Source organism: Camellia sinensis, chromosome 3 (genome assembly GCF_055761805.1).
Source record: "Camellia sinensis isolate YWXY chromosome 3, ASM5576180v1, whole genome shotgun sequence".
Classification (NCBI taxonomy): Eukaryota; Viridiplantae; Streptophyta; class Magnoliopsida; order Ericales; family Theaceae; genus Camellia; species Camellia sinensis.
Window position 1 is genome coordinate 164,041,026 of NC_138963.1, and position 14,025 is coordinate 164,055,050.

The 14,025-nt window shown below is 37.2% G+C and overlaps 2 protein-coding genes across 2 annotated transcripts; both read left to right on the forward strand.

The window, feature by feature from the left end:
• Positions 1 to 12,222: 12,222 nt before the first annotated feature.
• Positions 12,223 to 12,947, forward strand: LOC145821990 (protein FAR-RED IMPAIRED RESPONSE 1-like). Its single transcript, XM_082918559.1, has 2 exons — positions 12,223 to 12,493; positions 12,655 to 12,947. Exons 1-2 carry the CDS (start codon positions 12,223 to 12,225, stop codon positions 12,945 to 12,947), a joined length of 564 nt encoding a protein of 187 aa, XP_082774685.1.
• A 6-nt stretch (positions 12,948 to 12,953) lies between these two features.
• On the forward strand, positions 12,954 to 13,451 carry LOC145821991 (protein FAR1-RELATED SEQUENCE 5-like). The gene has a single exon (XM_082918560.1). It carries the CDS (start codon positions 12,954 to 12,956, stop codon positions 13,449 to 13,451), a length of 498 nt encoding a protein of 165 aa, XP_082774686.1.
• Positions 13,452 to 14,025: the final 574 nt, after the last annotated feature.

A 14,025-nucleotide genomic window follows, 5' to 3' on the forward strand; every position in this document is an offset into this window, starting at 1 on the left:
GACAAAGAGACACAACGATTTAACGTGGAAAAAATCACAATTGGACACCTCCAACTGTGATCAAAAAACCACGGGCAACAGCCACAAGAACAATCCACTAAGAAGATTTAAAAGAATTACACAGGTATACTCTCAATTACCTAGCGAATCCACAACGCCTAATTGAACCAACCTCTATGTGCCTCTTCCAACCCCATCTTCACCACGGAATTGTCTTTCTGATGAGCCACTCCGGATTCCACCAAAGCTTCAGGCTCGAATTCTTCAGAATCCACAACTGAAGAATAACTCTCTCTTTTGTGTATAACAAACAAACCTTTGATGTACTCTCTTTAAATCATGAGTTGAAGACTCAATAAAAACATCAAAGAAAACAAACAAAATATCCCCAGATATAAACTTTAAGAACCAAAAAGAAGATCTGGAGGACTTCAATCAATCACTTAGCTTTGGGAGAAAACTAAGTATTTATAGAGAACCAAAAGTAATCCTAGATTGGGAAGAAAACAAACTGCTTGAAAAATCCGGATTCTGAGGTTCGCTCGAGCGAAGCTTTTCTGGCTCGAGCGAGCAGTGTATTTTTCATGATTTCTACTAGTGCCTTGGCTCGAGCGACGGATCCTTGGCTCGAGCGAGGAATACACTCTTTCAGGTTTTTGTATGGACGCAATCCTTGGCTCGAGCGCGCATTCCGTGGCTCGAGCGAACCCTAGCTCGAGCGAGCATTCCTTGGCTCGAGCGAGCAACGACGGACATGCAATTTTGAATGCAATTTTGCATTTTGCTTCGGCCGCGAGCTGACCAGCGGAGTGGCAATCTTGAAAGCATTAACATCACAAACTTCTCTGCATGGTTCGATTCGGGTTTGGATTCGCATCTAATAAACTCATAGCCTCACTGAAATAAAAGTGTGAAAATAAATACATCTGAAAGGAGTTTTGTCAAACGGGGTTGCCAAGAATAAAAACCTAACAGATTTGTTATTGATGATTAGTTCTTTTCTTTTCTTTTCTTTCTTCTTCTTCTTTTTTTTTTTTTTTTTTTTGTATGTGTGTGTGTGTGTGTGTGTAATTTTTGTTGTTGTTGATTCTTCTTGTTGTTGAGAAACATATTGCAACAGATTTCAAAAAAAAAAAAAAAAAAACTATGGTGTATATGAATCTATGGTGCAACAGATAGTAAATGCAAGTAATGATTTATTTGGGATTACAACTTTCTTTTCCTCCCAATTTTCCCTAAACAACCAAACAATTAGTGGAATTCCATTTGATTTTTAAAGCGAGGAATTCCATTTTCTTATGGATTTTGAAAGTGGCATTTTCCCTCTCATATTCAGTATGAATGTTCATATGTTAATTTTGTTGTTGTTGATGATGATGAATCTGTGATGTGACGATGATGAATCTCTGTTTGTAGAATGATTTTAACAGATAGTGGGTGATGGAGAAGAAGCAGATTGCAACAGATAGGAGAGAGAGATGGGAGATTTAACATATAGGGGGAAATTTTTTATGAACAGATAGAACATATTTGTTTTAAACAGATCTGTTATAGTTGATTTTCAATATATAAGATAATAGATTTGTTCAAAAAGGGTGGAAAATTGAACACATAGACAAAAAAATTGGACATATAGAATTTTATTTAGACAAATATTTAAACAGATAAGGGAAATTTGAATTTAAAATGTTAAAAAATTAAACAGATAAGGTAAAAAAATTGAATAGAAAGGAAAAAATTTGAATAGATAAAAAAAGTCTAGGGTAAAATTAGAAATAAAATATCCTACAAGATTTCTTACCAAATTATTTTACAAAACATAAATCTCTTATCAACAAAAAGTATCTATCGAATCTAATGCTTGAGACACTTTCTAAATTAGATTTATCACAAATTTTCTCTTTAATAATTTGTTTGTATTTGTTATTATAATCAATGAAAAAGAGATAATTTAGCAGGAAAATTACACATAAGTCAGATTTTAACAAAAATACAATAAATTAGAAAATTTAATTATGGATGCATTACATTAACAGTTCATGTAGTTTGAGACTTGTGTTACTTTAGTCCCTGATTTTTTAATTGTGATACATTTGATCTTAAATTTTGAATTTTGTTTCAAATAAGGACAATAAAAAATGTTTCCGTTATAAATGATCCTTTTGCAAGGGCAAAATCATTATACAACTTATTTTGTGTTAGTTAACTTGTATGTTATTTGAAATCTAATGGTTTTTTTTTTTTTTAATGAATAATGCTGAAACTTTCTTGGTTATAAAGCTTTGTTTGGCTTGCTTTTCAAAATCTATTTTCAAAATTTTTTCTAAGAAATTTAAAAATTAAATTGGTGAAAACAAATTAAAAATTTTTATATAATTTTATCTTTTGGGAGGGTAGAAATAATTTTTTAAATTTTTTTTTGACATTTTTTTCGTTAAATTAGTTTTTATTTTTTCAAAAGTCAAACACGGCGACAATTTTAATGTCATTATTAAACTAATCCATTAAATCAAAAATTTCAAAACTAAAAATATTTCATATATTAAACATATCGAATACACATTAAAAATTTAATAATCATCCATTACATGATAATCATTTAAAAATATCTATTAACAACAAATACAATCATCTATTACATGATAATCATCCAAAAACATCAACAAGAATAATTACCCATTACATGATCATCATCCAAAATATATACTAAAAATTCATTTGGTAAAAAAAATGTAAAAGATTTATCATTTTTATATAATTTTATCTTTGGTGGCTAGAAATATTTTTTAAAAATTCAAAAATAATTTTTTGACATTTATTTTTGTCAAACTAATTTATATTTTATTAAATTGATGAGTTTGCCCTTAAAATGGATCAATGATGTCTTTAATTGTCCTTATTTAGAACGAGATTCAAAATTCAAAATTTAAAATTAAATATATCACAATTAAAAAATTAGAAATTAAAATAATACAAGTCAACTACAAGAATTATTGATGTAATTCGCTATTTAATTATTAATATTTATAAATTTTATCATTGATTTAAACATATTTTTAAACAATTACACTGAGCTATTACTGTCCCTGATTTAAATAATTTTTTATTCCCTTCATTATTGTTGATAACCACCTTCACTCTTATCATTTCATCACCAACTCTCATCTTTTCCAATCCACTGCCACCCTTTTTTATTTCCTTTCTCTGTCCACCACTACTCTTCTCTTTTCCCAATTCACTGTCACTCTCGTCTCATTCATTTCACAGTCTATAGTCACCGTGGCTCCCTAGTACCACTGACAAAAAATGTTCAAATTATTTAAACAGCTCCGTTTTGTAACTCGAAATAAGGCTCAAAAGGCCCGACTTCGTTGTACACCCACCTCTATTTCTTTGTACAAGTTATCCATGTTACAAACAAAACTCAACACATTTCATTTCAAATAAAAAAAAAATTAATAGAGTAGAGAGAGTGAGAGAGATGAAACCCATTAGTCAACGAGGTTGTGTGTACGAAAGGGTGTCGCCGACGAGGTTGCTATTGCTTCTACTAGTACCGACCGGTGCTGCCGCTGCTGCTGTGCGTGCAAAAGGTGTTGCCGCTACTAGTGTGTATGCCGAAAGGTGTCGTCGCTGCTCTTTGATTCATGATGCTTATGATAATTTTCTGTTGCTTATGATTCATGCTGCTTATGATTCATCTCCTTGACCCATTAGTTGGTTTTGTTTTTAATTTAGGGTTTTGCATTGAACTCTGCAAAAATCTACTGTGTGAAAATATTTGACAAATAAAAATAATTAAGAAGATGAAATATGTAGTGAATAATTAAAAATCTACTGGTCATACTCATATGATTAAAAATAATTAAAAATTTGCTAGTCATACTCATATGATTTTTGCACACACTATTGATGAAATATGTTGAATCTTCTGTTTATAAGGAACATTGTGTGTGCAAAAATCTGTGAGACCCTATGTTTTTAAATTTTCATAACTCATTGATTAATCCATAACAAATGACTGAAAATTTATGTAGTGAACTTCACTGTTAATAAGGAACATTGTATGTGCAAAACTCTGTTAGACACTATGTTTTTAAATTTTCATAACTCATTGATTAATCCATGATAAATGACTGAAAATTTATATAGTGAACTTCATGTTAAACAATTTCAAAATTTTCATTTTAGATTAGACAATTATGTTACTTCTAAAATTTAATTCTCATTTGAGACCCATTAAAATCACCCCTCCAAGTCCCATGTATTGTAGACGTCCCCGAACGTCCCGGGAGGGGAGGGAACCCCGTTCTGTTCATTTGGGCTTTCCACAGTTCAAGACTCAATGTCACGGTCCTGTATCTAATCTCGCAGAGTGCAATGCAAAACCGATGAATCATTAAAGAGTCCAAATCCGGCAAATCTTTTTTGAAAACAGATTTTTTTTGAAAGAAATGCCAAACATGGACTGCTTTGCCAGATACAGAGTCGCCATCTAAATATTTCATTTTGGGGCATTTAGGAAACCCTGACTCGTTTGCCTAAGGCCACGTGTTCGTCATCACCAAAGTTGCCTCGGCTCGGGAACTTTGGTACAATTGGAGAAGGTCACTTCGTGAGCACCCCCGCTCGCCCGATCAAAGATCGGCCTCTACTAACCATGATATCAAGTTTTGAAAACATTATGCATTCTTATTCCGGTTATTAGCCTAGATTTACTACGTGATGCGCACAGCATACAAGTATAGACTGGATCGCCTGAATTGGAACAACACATCTCATGTTTGTTTATTTTGAAAATGGTTTGATGGTGCTACCCACAAGTAGGCTAAGATGTGGATTTGCCACCCTCGGGTGGGCTTAGAAAACGTGATGGTGGGCTTAGAAAACGTGATGGTTTGCCACTCTCAAGTGGGCTTAAAACTCACAGTCAATGCATTATTCCAATTCAGATAATCCAACCTTCACCCACAGGCATTCAGGTAGGTATATCACATAAGCACATAACCTCATGGTAAGCATGCTATCATGGCAGTCACTCACACACATGTAAGGATGCTAAAGTATAAACACTTACCGAGTACTCCAAGCCAAAACAGAAGCTATGTTAGAAATCCATGCATGATCCTAACTATGCTGAAATGCCTAATGCAATACATGTAGGAATGCAACTACAATAGGCTCGGCTATTCTAAAGATGGCATATGAAATGCTACAACTAACAAGTATTCAACTCGGAATTGAAATACAATGCAGTTAGTATGATGCGCTGAGCCCGGTGCATGCAAGATAGATGAATGAATGCAAACATGCGAGCATAAGTATGCTAATTGAAACATGCCATAATCTAACCATCATAAGCTGATAAATAAAAGGGAGAAAGACGTAGGATTGGAAGACATACATCACACACACGCACACTTATTACAACATTGCCCCCCTCGGGGGGTCCGAATAAATAACAGCTACAGCTAATTATTACACAACATTAACTAATTAACAAACTAGCTAAGTAAGCATGTAAACTACATGAATGTGACTACCTCAGCTCTGTTTTGGGTGACGATGGATGCATGCATGCTCGAGTCACCTCGTCGGGAAATTCCATCGCGATGCCTCATCTCGCCTTTGTTTGCAACTGATTTTAGAAATTTGCACAAGACTCCAAGAGGCTGAAACTCCACCCTGGAAAGGCTGTCGACCAGGTATTGACTTGGGAAACACTTGCCGACCACCCTTTGTGGTGAAAACCAAAAAAGGTGGTCGGCCTGCTAGAAAAGTTGGTCGGCCGACCACTTTCTGTCCCTGGATTCTGGTTTTTCTGCAACAAAGGCAAGAGGGAGAGAAAGCAAGGTATTTTCAACATATGTGTGCAAGATCACTCTCCCCGTCCTTGCACAAGCTCTAGGGAGTGTAGACCTCGATTCTCGTGCCATCAATCACGCATCTCAATGCATGATGGCCGAGGAATCGAATTGCACGACTCGATGTGAAATGAATGCACAAATGAACACGTAAAGCCAACAACTCCGTCATGTGTAGTCAAGAGTGTCGACGACTGGGAATCGAGGCACGTTTCGTCACTTTGAGTACGAAACACCCCTCATTTCCCGTGTTTGGACTAACCCTACTCCAAACACAATGCAATATGCATGACATGCACAAATACAACTAGCATGCAATCCTAATGCAATGTGACCTAACCATGCAAACATGCAAGGATGAGATGCAAACATGCTACTAGCATACACAATGCTATAAACTATATGGCATACACAATGCGACTAACAACCTAGCATACGCAATGCACACACGAAGATGGACATACACAAAGACATAATCAAAGCATACACAATGCGATGGTCAAACATGCAACAACATGAACCAAATGGCATACACAATGCAAGGTGGACTTAAACCAATATGAGTGAACCTCAGCCACACTCAAATCAGTGGCCATATGGTGAAAATGAAACAACCGAAATACATGCAAACATGCACGAATGCAAAGGATCGATCTTAAGGCATAACACGCAACTCTAACTAAGCATAGCAAAGGATGAAATATGGTATAGAGTGTCACATGATACAGCTCTGAAATGGCACAAAAGATGGTCTCGAATCATGCAAACAGGTCACCTAATACATGCTAGAAGGCCCGGGTACCGAAACTAGTGAAATGCGTTACACTAGAGGTACCCAAAGTAATGCACCAATGGCAAAACCAACCCCAAACAGACCCTAAGAAGGTCTAAAACAGTGGGGAAATGGCCTAAAATGATGGCTCGGAATGCAAAGGAATGGAGCTCATTCAATGGTCCGAAAACAAGGCATTCATGGACAACTCTCAAGCACACTTAAAGAGTAGAAAACATGGCAATATGGAATTCATGCAAGCTCTGAAATATGATGTATAATGGACCCGAAACATGAACACACCTCAGTATATGCATGGAATAAGCCTCAAAACTCAAAGTTAAACATGGGTATTGAACTACAAGCATGCAAAACAAACATCATTCGACCATGAGACCCAAAAACAGAGCTAGGGCAGTCCAAAATACGCACAATATCAGTTTAAGGCATGACCAAAAAGTGCTAACATGAAGGGTCAACAAAGCATGCGAAGTAAGCTAGTGAACCATGATTTACACTACACGTATATGAATCACATGAGAGCTGTCACACCCCAAACTTGCCCCTAAAAGTTCGGGCATGACCCATTCAGATACAGACATATAACCTGGTATCTATAACATATGGGGCCTTATCGGAAGCACAAAATATTAAAAGAATACCGAACCAAACAACCTCCATCGAGCTATTTCTAATATGCCAGGATCTCATACATCACATGCACCATAGTAGGCAGATAAAGTCCAAAAATATTCCTTAGCAGTACTTATACACAAACACATACACAGACCCAGCCCTATAATCGGGCATGTACAAAACTATTGAAGTTATATACATTCAACCTTGGAAGGCTAGTCAAAAAGTAAGCCAATTATCTTAATAAACTTCACAAAATAAGTGGCCTCGTATAGTGCCTGGATACACGAAGGTTGACAAAAGAAACCGGGCGTCACAGGTTAGGACTGACCATCTGGTTGGTTACCTACACAAACAGACATAATAGAGAGTGAGCCGGGCTCAGTGAATAGTAATACATAATGAAACAATGCTTAACTTGAAACATGACATATATCAATACATATGGAAGTGCAGAGATCACATAGTTAGCTTGATTCTGTGTTTATCTCATAACGGCCTTAGGCCCAGTCTTGAACATAACAGCTTGAAATATCACATCTTAAATCATAATGGCTTGAAGCCCTTGAACATGGTGGCATAATGCCCTTGAACATGGCGGCACAAAGCCCTTAAACATGGTGGCATAAAGCCCTTAAATAGAGTGGCATTACGCCCTTGGATAATTTGGCATTAAGCCCTTGAATATACTTATACGAACTCAAGAGGTGTCTCACACGGATTCTAGAGGTGGCTCACATCGTAGCACTTAGTTCCATGTAGCACTTTGTTTCATATCATAACAACTTATATTGAATGGCCGTAGGCCCAGAGTCTTATAGAAGGAAGGTATTTCATCTTTCCCATTTCTTTCTTTACATACTTGAAACATTAACATAGTTGCATACTTGAAACATTAACATAGTTACGTAAACAAAATGCTAATGAGAATCATTAGCCATATGTAAAGCGGATAATGATACTACTACTCACAGTGTTGAGATGATGTGTTACTTCCTCCCGGAGTATGTCCTGCACACATTTAAAACTTACACATTAGTTCATTTTTCTTATCCATTTACCTTCTGTTTCACTTCACTTCGAAGGAGTGTATCAATATCAAAAAAACCTCAAATACATATTCCGACAATATTAGAGGATTCTACACGCAAAACGAAGCAAACAGTGTTTTTCAGCATGAACCGCACGTGCGGCTGTGAGCCCCGCACGTGCGGCAGTTGTCCCCTCACGTGCGGCCCTGAGGTCCAGCACGTGCCTTTTAGGCAGAACCAAACCACAAAATTTCAGCATTTGCCGCATGTGCGGCAGTGACTCCCGCACGTGCGGCGATTGCCCAGTTTTGGTCTGAAATTTGCAACAAAATCTCATCTTTTGGGGAATGTTTCCAAGGCTCAAGGATGGATCTTTTCAATGCTAAATCATGGTTCAAAAACATGTAATTCAAGGTATCACATACACAATCTAACTTGCATTAATCATGAACACAACTCAATTTGATCAACCAAGAATTGAAACTCATAAACATAATTCCATTTCTTGAAATTCTTAACTTCACTTGCATCTAACATAACCTAGAGACCCAAAATCATGATCATAAGAATGAATACCAATTGGATGAGAAAGGAGACACATAAATGATAGGATTATCATACCAAAACTTCAACACACACATCCAAGACTTTCATCACACTCTAAAGCATACCAAATCAAAAAATTTCTCTTCCAAATTGAGGAAGAGGATTAGACTAGGGAAATTAAACTTACCTTAGCTTCAATCCCTCTCAATTCTTCCTTGTTCTTATCATCTTTTCATTTTTCTCCCAGAGAATGCTTTATGAGAAGGTTCCTAAGTCTTGAGCTCAAGAGAAGCTTATAGACATACATATATAAAGAGTGAATAAAGACGAAAATCAATCGTTTAAACATCCGAAATTGAAATTTCCCAAAAATGCTTAATATTACCTAAAAATTATGCTGATTATATATATAAAATCAATTTCAGATAATTAAGCCCCTAAGGCTTCCAATTTCGAATTCAAACATTCTAGTGTAACAAATACTTTTCTTGTTTAAATAGATAGACACCCTTAAACATGGAGTTCACTTACTTAATCTTAATGTCTCATAAAAATTCACAATAAACATTCAAAAACACAAAATATGGTCTGAAAATATATCAAAAAATCATGTACGAGGGTCAGGTTATTACAAGAGCTCACCAAATCAGCCAAAAACAGAAGTATGTCATGCCAAAATATGCCCCAAAACCCACTGAAACTCAATCAATGCATGCAAGAATGATAGGTTCCTTTGGAAGGAAGGCCATGCAAGGGGTTATTCTACACATGTATGATGGACACACAAAATGGCAAAACCACCTCTGGACAGAGGTTATGAGGGTTCTAAAACCCACCAAAAAGGCCCTGAAATTAGTCTAGGAAGCATGCAAGTGAGAGCCCCTTTGAAAGGCCTTGAATATGATTGTTCTACACATGCATAATAGACACTTTATATGAAAAAATGGGCTTTGGACAGAGCCTATGCAGACCTTAAAACTCACCAAATAGGGCCTGAAATATGGCTTTGAAACATGTAAGTAGGAGCCCCTTTGGAAGACCAACAAAGCTAGTAAACAAATCAAGGGGTGAGAGGGTCACCCCTCTCTAATTTTAAGACTCAAAAACACATGTTAGCCACTAAATATCCACTGGATTTCAGTGGCTAAAAGGCCAAACTAAGGCCAACACAAATACTCTAATGCATAGCCCTAAACATGAGAAAATGAAGCATGCAAGGGGGAAAATGACCCCAAAAAGAAAAATGACCATGAACAAACTTGAAGAGAAGCTCAAAACAAGACTTTTTTCAGTTTATGTCGAAGTCTAAAAATGCTTGCAAATAGAGCTAAACTATGGAGCAAAACAATGTCAAAATGGGGAAAAAAAGAGACTTATCCTTGTAGCACAGCAATGCAGTAAGCTTTGGACCAAGAAAGTGAGCCCTCAACCTCTGAAAAACAGCTCCAAGGTACTTAGGATGGTAGTGGAGGTGTTGTGCTATGAGTGGTAGTGTAATGGGGCAAGAACAATGGAGTTTTTGGAGGCAAAAGAGAGAGATATAGAGAGAAAAGTGTATAAGCTTGAGGCCAAAAATTCTGAACCCTAGCAATGGAAGAGGGCACTTCCCTTTATAGAGGAGAGGGTCTAAAGCTTCTCAAAGAAGCTTAAAAGCTAGCTCAAACAATTGGCTTCTGAGGATGCATTCTGAGGCTTCCAGCTCGCACAATTGGCTTCAACTCAATGAGACAAAAAAGCAGAAAGCTGGCCGACCAGTCTAGGTGTTCAACCGACCACTCCCCCTGGTCGGCCGACCAGGGGTCAAAAGGGTCAAGAAGAAAAGGTGGTCGGCCTACCCATATTATGGCCTCCCATGTGAATACAACTCAGTGGTATGGTGGGAGACCAGAAATTGTGGCTTAAAAGTGAGGGAGACCAGCTTTTGTGCAAGGTTCAAAAGGGTCAATCACAAAAGGTGGTCGGCCTACCCATATTGGTGGTCTCCCAGATGAATACAACTTAGTGGTGATATGGGAGAGCAGAAATTATGGCCCAAAAGTGAGGGAGACCAGTTTCCCGACAAGAAAACTGGCTAGAGGAGAGAGAAAAGTGGTCTCCAAGGAGAAAGCTGGTTTCCAAGGGAAAAAGGTGGTCTCCCACCCTTGTACCACCTTCTTAACAATGAAAATAGGGTCCATGCCAAAAATGAACCCACACCGATGCAAAACGAGGGTTCGGGGGTCAAAACGCGCAGGCAGGTGCCTCGAAAACAGGCTGTCAAGCACCGGAAGTGCCGTGTGACCACGAAGGTGGTCTCCCGGGCCACAGTGTCCCTCTAGGGAGGGGAAACAAGGTGTGTGCCAAAAACTGGAACAAATAGAGGTAGTTAAGCGGTCCCAAACCGAGGCGCGCGGCCGACGGCTCCGAAAACTAGAAATTGGTCTCCAAACGGGAAAAATGGCCTACGACCACGAAATGTAGCCTTCAGCCACTGAGAGATGGTCTATGACACCTCTCCCTCCCTTCGGGAAAAGAAAATGGAGAAAACAGGACCTGGTTCACAAACTGAGGCAAAGCACAAAAGAGCCCCGAACTCCGGAGGCAAGGCTCTGAGTCGAGACTCCGAAACCTCAAAACGAGCACAATATGCATCATCACTAAGCGCTCAATCAGTGACGTCTGAGTCTTAAGGTCGGTCAAAAATGGGGTGTCTACATGTATCTGTGCTTAGAAACAATAATTTTTTTTTTTTTTTTTCAATTTGCAATGGAAGTGTAAAAATGAACCTGTAAAGGAATGAAAAATTGAGTTTATTTGTCTTGTTGTTGTTGTTTTGAACAATTTGTATTGTTCTTGCTTGCTTCCTTATAATGCTACTTGTTGTGTGATAAGAATGGTTATGGAGGCAATCAGTGTTTTGTCTCTACTAACTCTCTTAATGTCTATTCTATTTCACTTTGAAGCTACAATGGATATTGGTTCAAACAATAATTCATTCAATATGAGTGAGCAAGTTGAAGAACAAAATAACAATGTTGAATTTAATGAGAGTTGTGAAGTTGAAGAACCGAAGAAGGGGATGTATTTTATCTGAAAGGAAGAAGTGTACACATTTTATGCAAGATATGCGAAATAGCTTGGATTTGCTATAACTTATAGGACACAAAATGTAACAAGGGATGGAGAAGTAAAGTACTTTGGAATTGAATGTACTCGGGCGCGGAATAGGACAAAAAAATTAGAAATAAATCCCTTTGAACCATTTTTGTCATCAAAAATTGATTGTAAAGCAAGGGTAAAAGCCAGTCTACAAAAAAATGGAAGATATAAGTTAACCACAGTTGTGCTTAAGCACACTCATGATTTGATTTTGACTGACTCACGACATTTTATAATGAATAAGAGGATTCTTACTCCGATGAAGAGAAGACTAAAAGTTAACAATGCAGCAGGGATTAGGGTGGCTAGGAATTTTCATTCCATAGTTGTTGAAGCGGGGGGATATGAGGCATTAATGTTTGATGAACAAGATGCAAGGAATTATATTCAGAATTCTAGAAGATTGAGACTTGGGGTAGGAGACGCCAAATCAGTTACACTTTATTTTCATAAAATGCAACAACAAAATTCGAACTTCTATTCGGCAATTGACCTTGATGAAGATGGTTGCATGCAAAACTTGTTTGGGACAGATGCAAGGAGTAGGGCGGCTTATAAAGCATTTGGGATGTTGTCTCATTTGACACAACTTATTTAACAAACAAATATGATATGCCGTTTGCTCCGTTTGTAGAAGTTAATCACCATGGACAGTCAATTTTGTTAGGTTGCGGGTTGTTAAGTAATGAAAACACAGAGACATTTGTTTGGCTATTCAAAGAATGGTTAAGTTGCATGTCAGATGCTCCCCTAAAAGCGATAATAGTTGACCAGTGCAAAGCTATGCAACATGTCATAGAAATTGTCTTTCCACAGGCACGACATCGTTGGTGTTTATGGCATATTATGAAGAAAATTCCGGAGAAATTAAGAGGATATTCGCAATATGAATCCATAAAGGTTGCTTTGAGTAATACAGTTTATGATTCATTCACAAAAGATGAATTTAAGGAATATTGAGAAGCAATGATTGCAAAATTCAATCTGAATGATAACGAATGGTTGGGGGTATTATATCCTGAGCGACATAGGTGGATTCCTGCCTATGTTAAAGACATATTTTGGGGTGGCATGTCAACGACACAACGAAGTGTGAGTATGAATGCATTTTTTGTTGGATATGTGAACTCCAAGACAACCTTAAAGCAATTTGTTGAGCAGTATGACAATGCCATGAGAACTAAGGTAGAGAAGGAGACAAAAGCAGATTTTAAGTCTCGTAACAATTTGTATGATTGCTTAACGGTGTATCATTTTGAGAAACAATTTCGTGCAACTTACACTAATTCAAAATTTGAAGAAGTTCAAGTAGAAATAAAGCGTCTAGTGTATTTTCATGCAAATTTTATCAAAGATAAGGGAGCAATTTGTACCTATTATGTGAGGGAGGCTGTTCTTCTAGGTGAGGGGATGAAGAAAGTGGAATTTGTTGTGTACTTTAATTCAACTGAATGTGAGCTTTAATGTATATGTCGGTTGTTTGAGTTTAGAGGTATTATGTGTACCCATTCACTTTGTGTGCTTATTGAGAGATTCATATATAAGGTGCCAAATAAATACATTGTTTCGAGATGGAGAAAAGACTTGGAAAGAGGATACACATGCATTCCAACCACATATACTAAGGGGTTGTTTGGGATGATCTAAATAAGTGTACTTTTGACTTTTTATGAAATGTGGGTTGGGTTTGGATTAGGTTTGAAGTGATGTGTTAGAGAGGTGATGTGACTTAAATAAGATGATATGACTTAAATAGGATAGTGAATTTTTGACTTTTTGACTTTTTTTAAACATGCCAAACCAACCCTAACTTTGGGTCTGCTCTATATCCAAAGTTGCATGATAACTATCACAATACGTTAGATGAGATCCTAGAACTTGCTACCAATCATGATAGTAAACACAAAGTAATTTAACTTGGGTTAATGAAAATCAAGGATAAAGTGAGAATAGTTCAATCAGATAGTGCGAGTAATGTGTCATGTACTAGTACTTTACCACCTTCCCATACTTCACCAAAATGTCCGCTTGGTCGCAA

Excerpts from the sequence above, each read along its gene's own strand:
- LOC145821990 (XM_082918559.1), top strand. The coding sequence starts at position 12,223 with ATGAATAAGAGGATTCTTACTCCGATGAAGAGAAGACTAAAAGTTAAC. Across the intron at positions 12,494-12,654 it reads AATTGACCTTGATGAAGATG|GTTGCGGGTTGTTAAGTAAT; the intron begins GTTGCATGCAAA and ends CAATTTTGTTAG.
- LOC145821991 (XM_082918560.1), top strand. The coding sequence starts at position 12,954 with ATGATTGCAAAATTCAATCTGAATGATAACGAATGGTTGGGGGTATTA.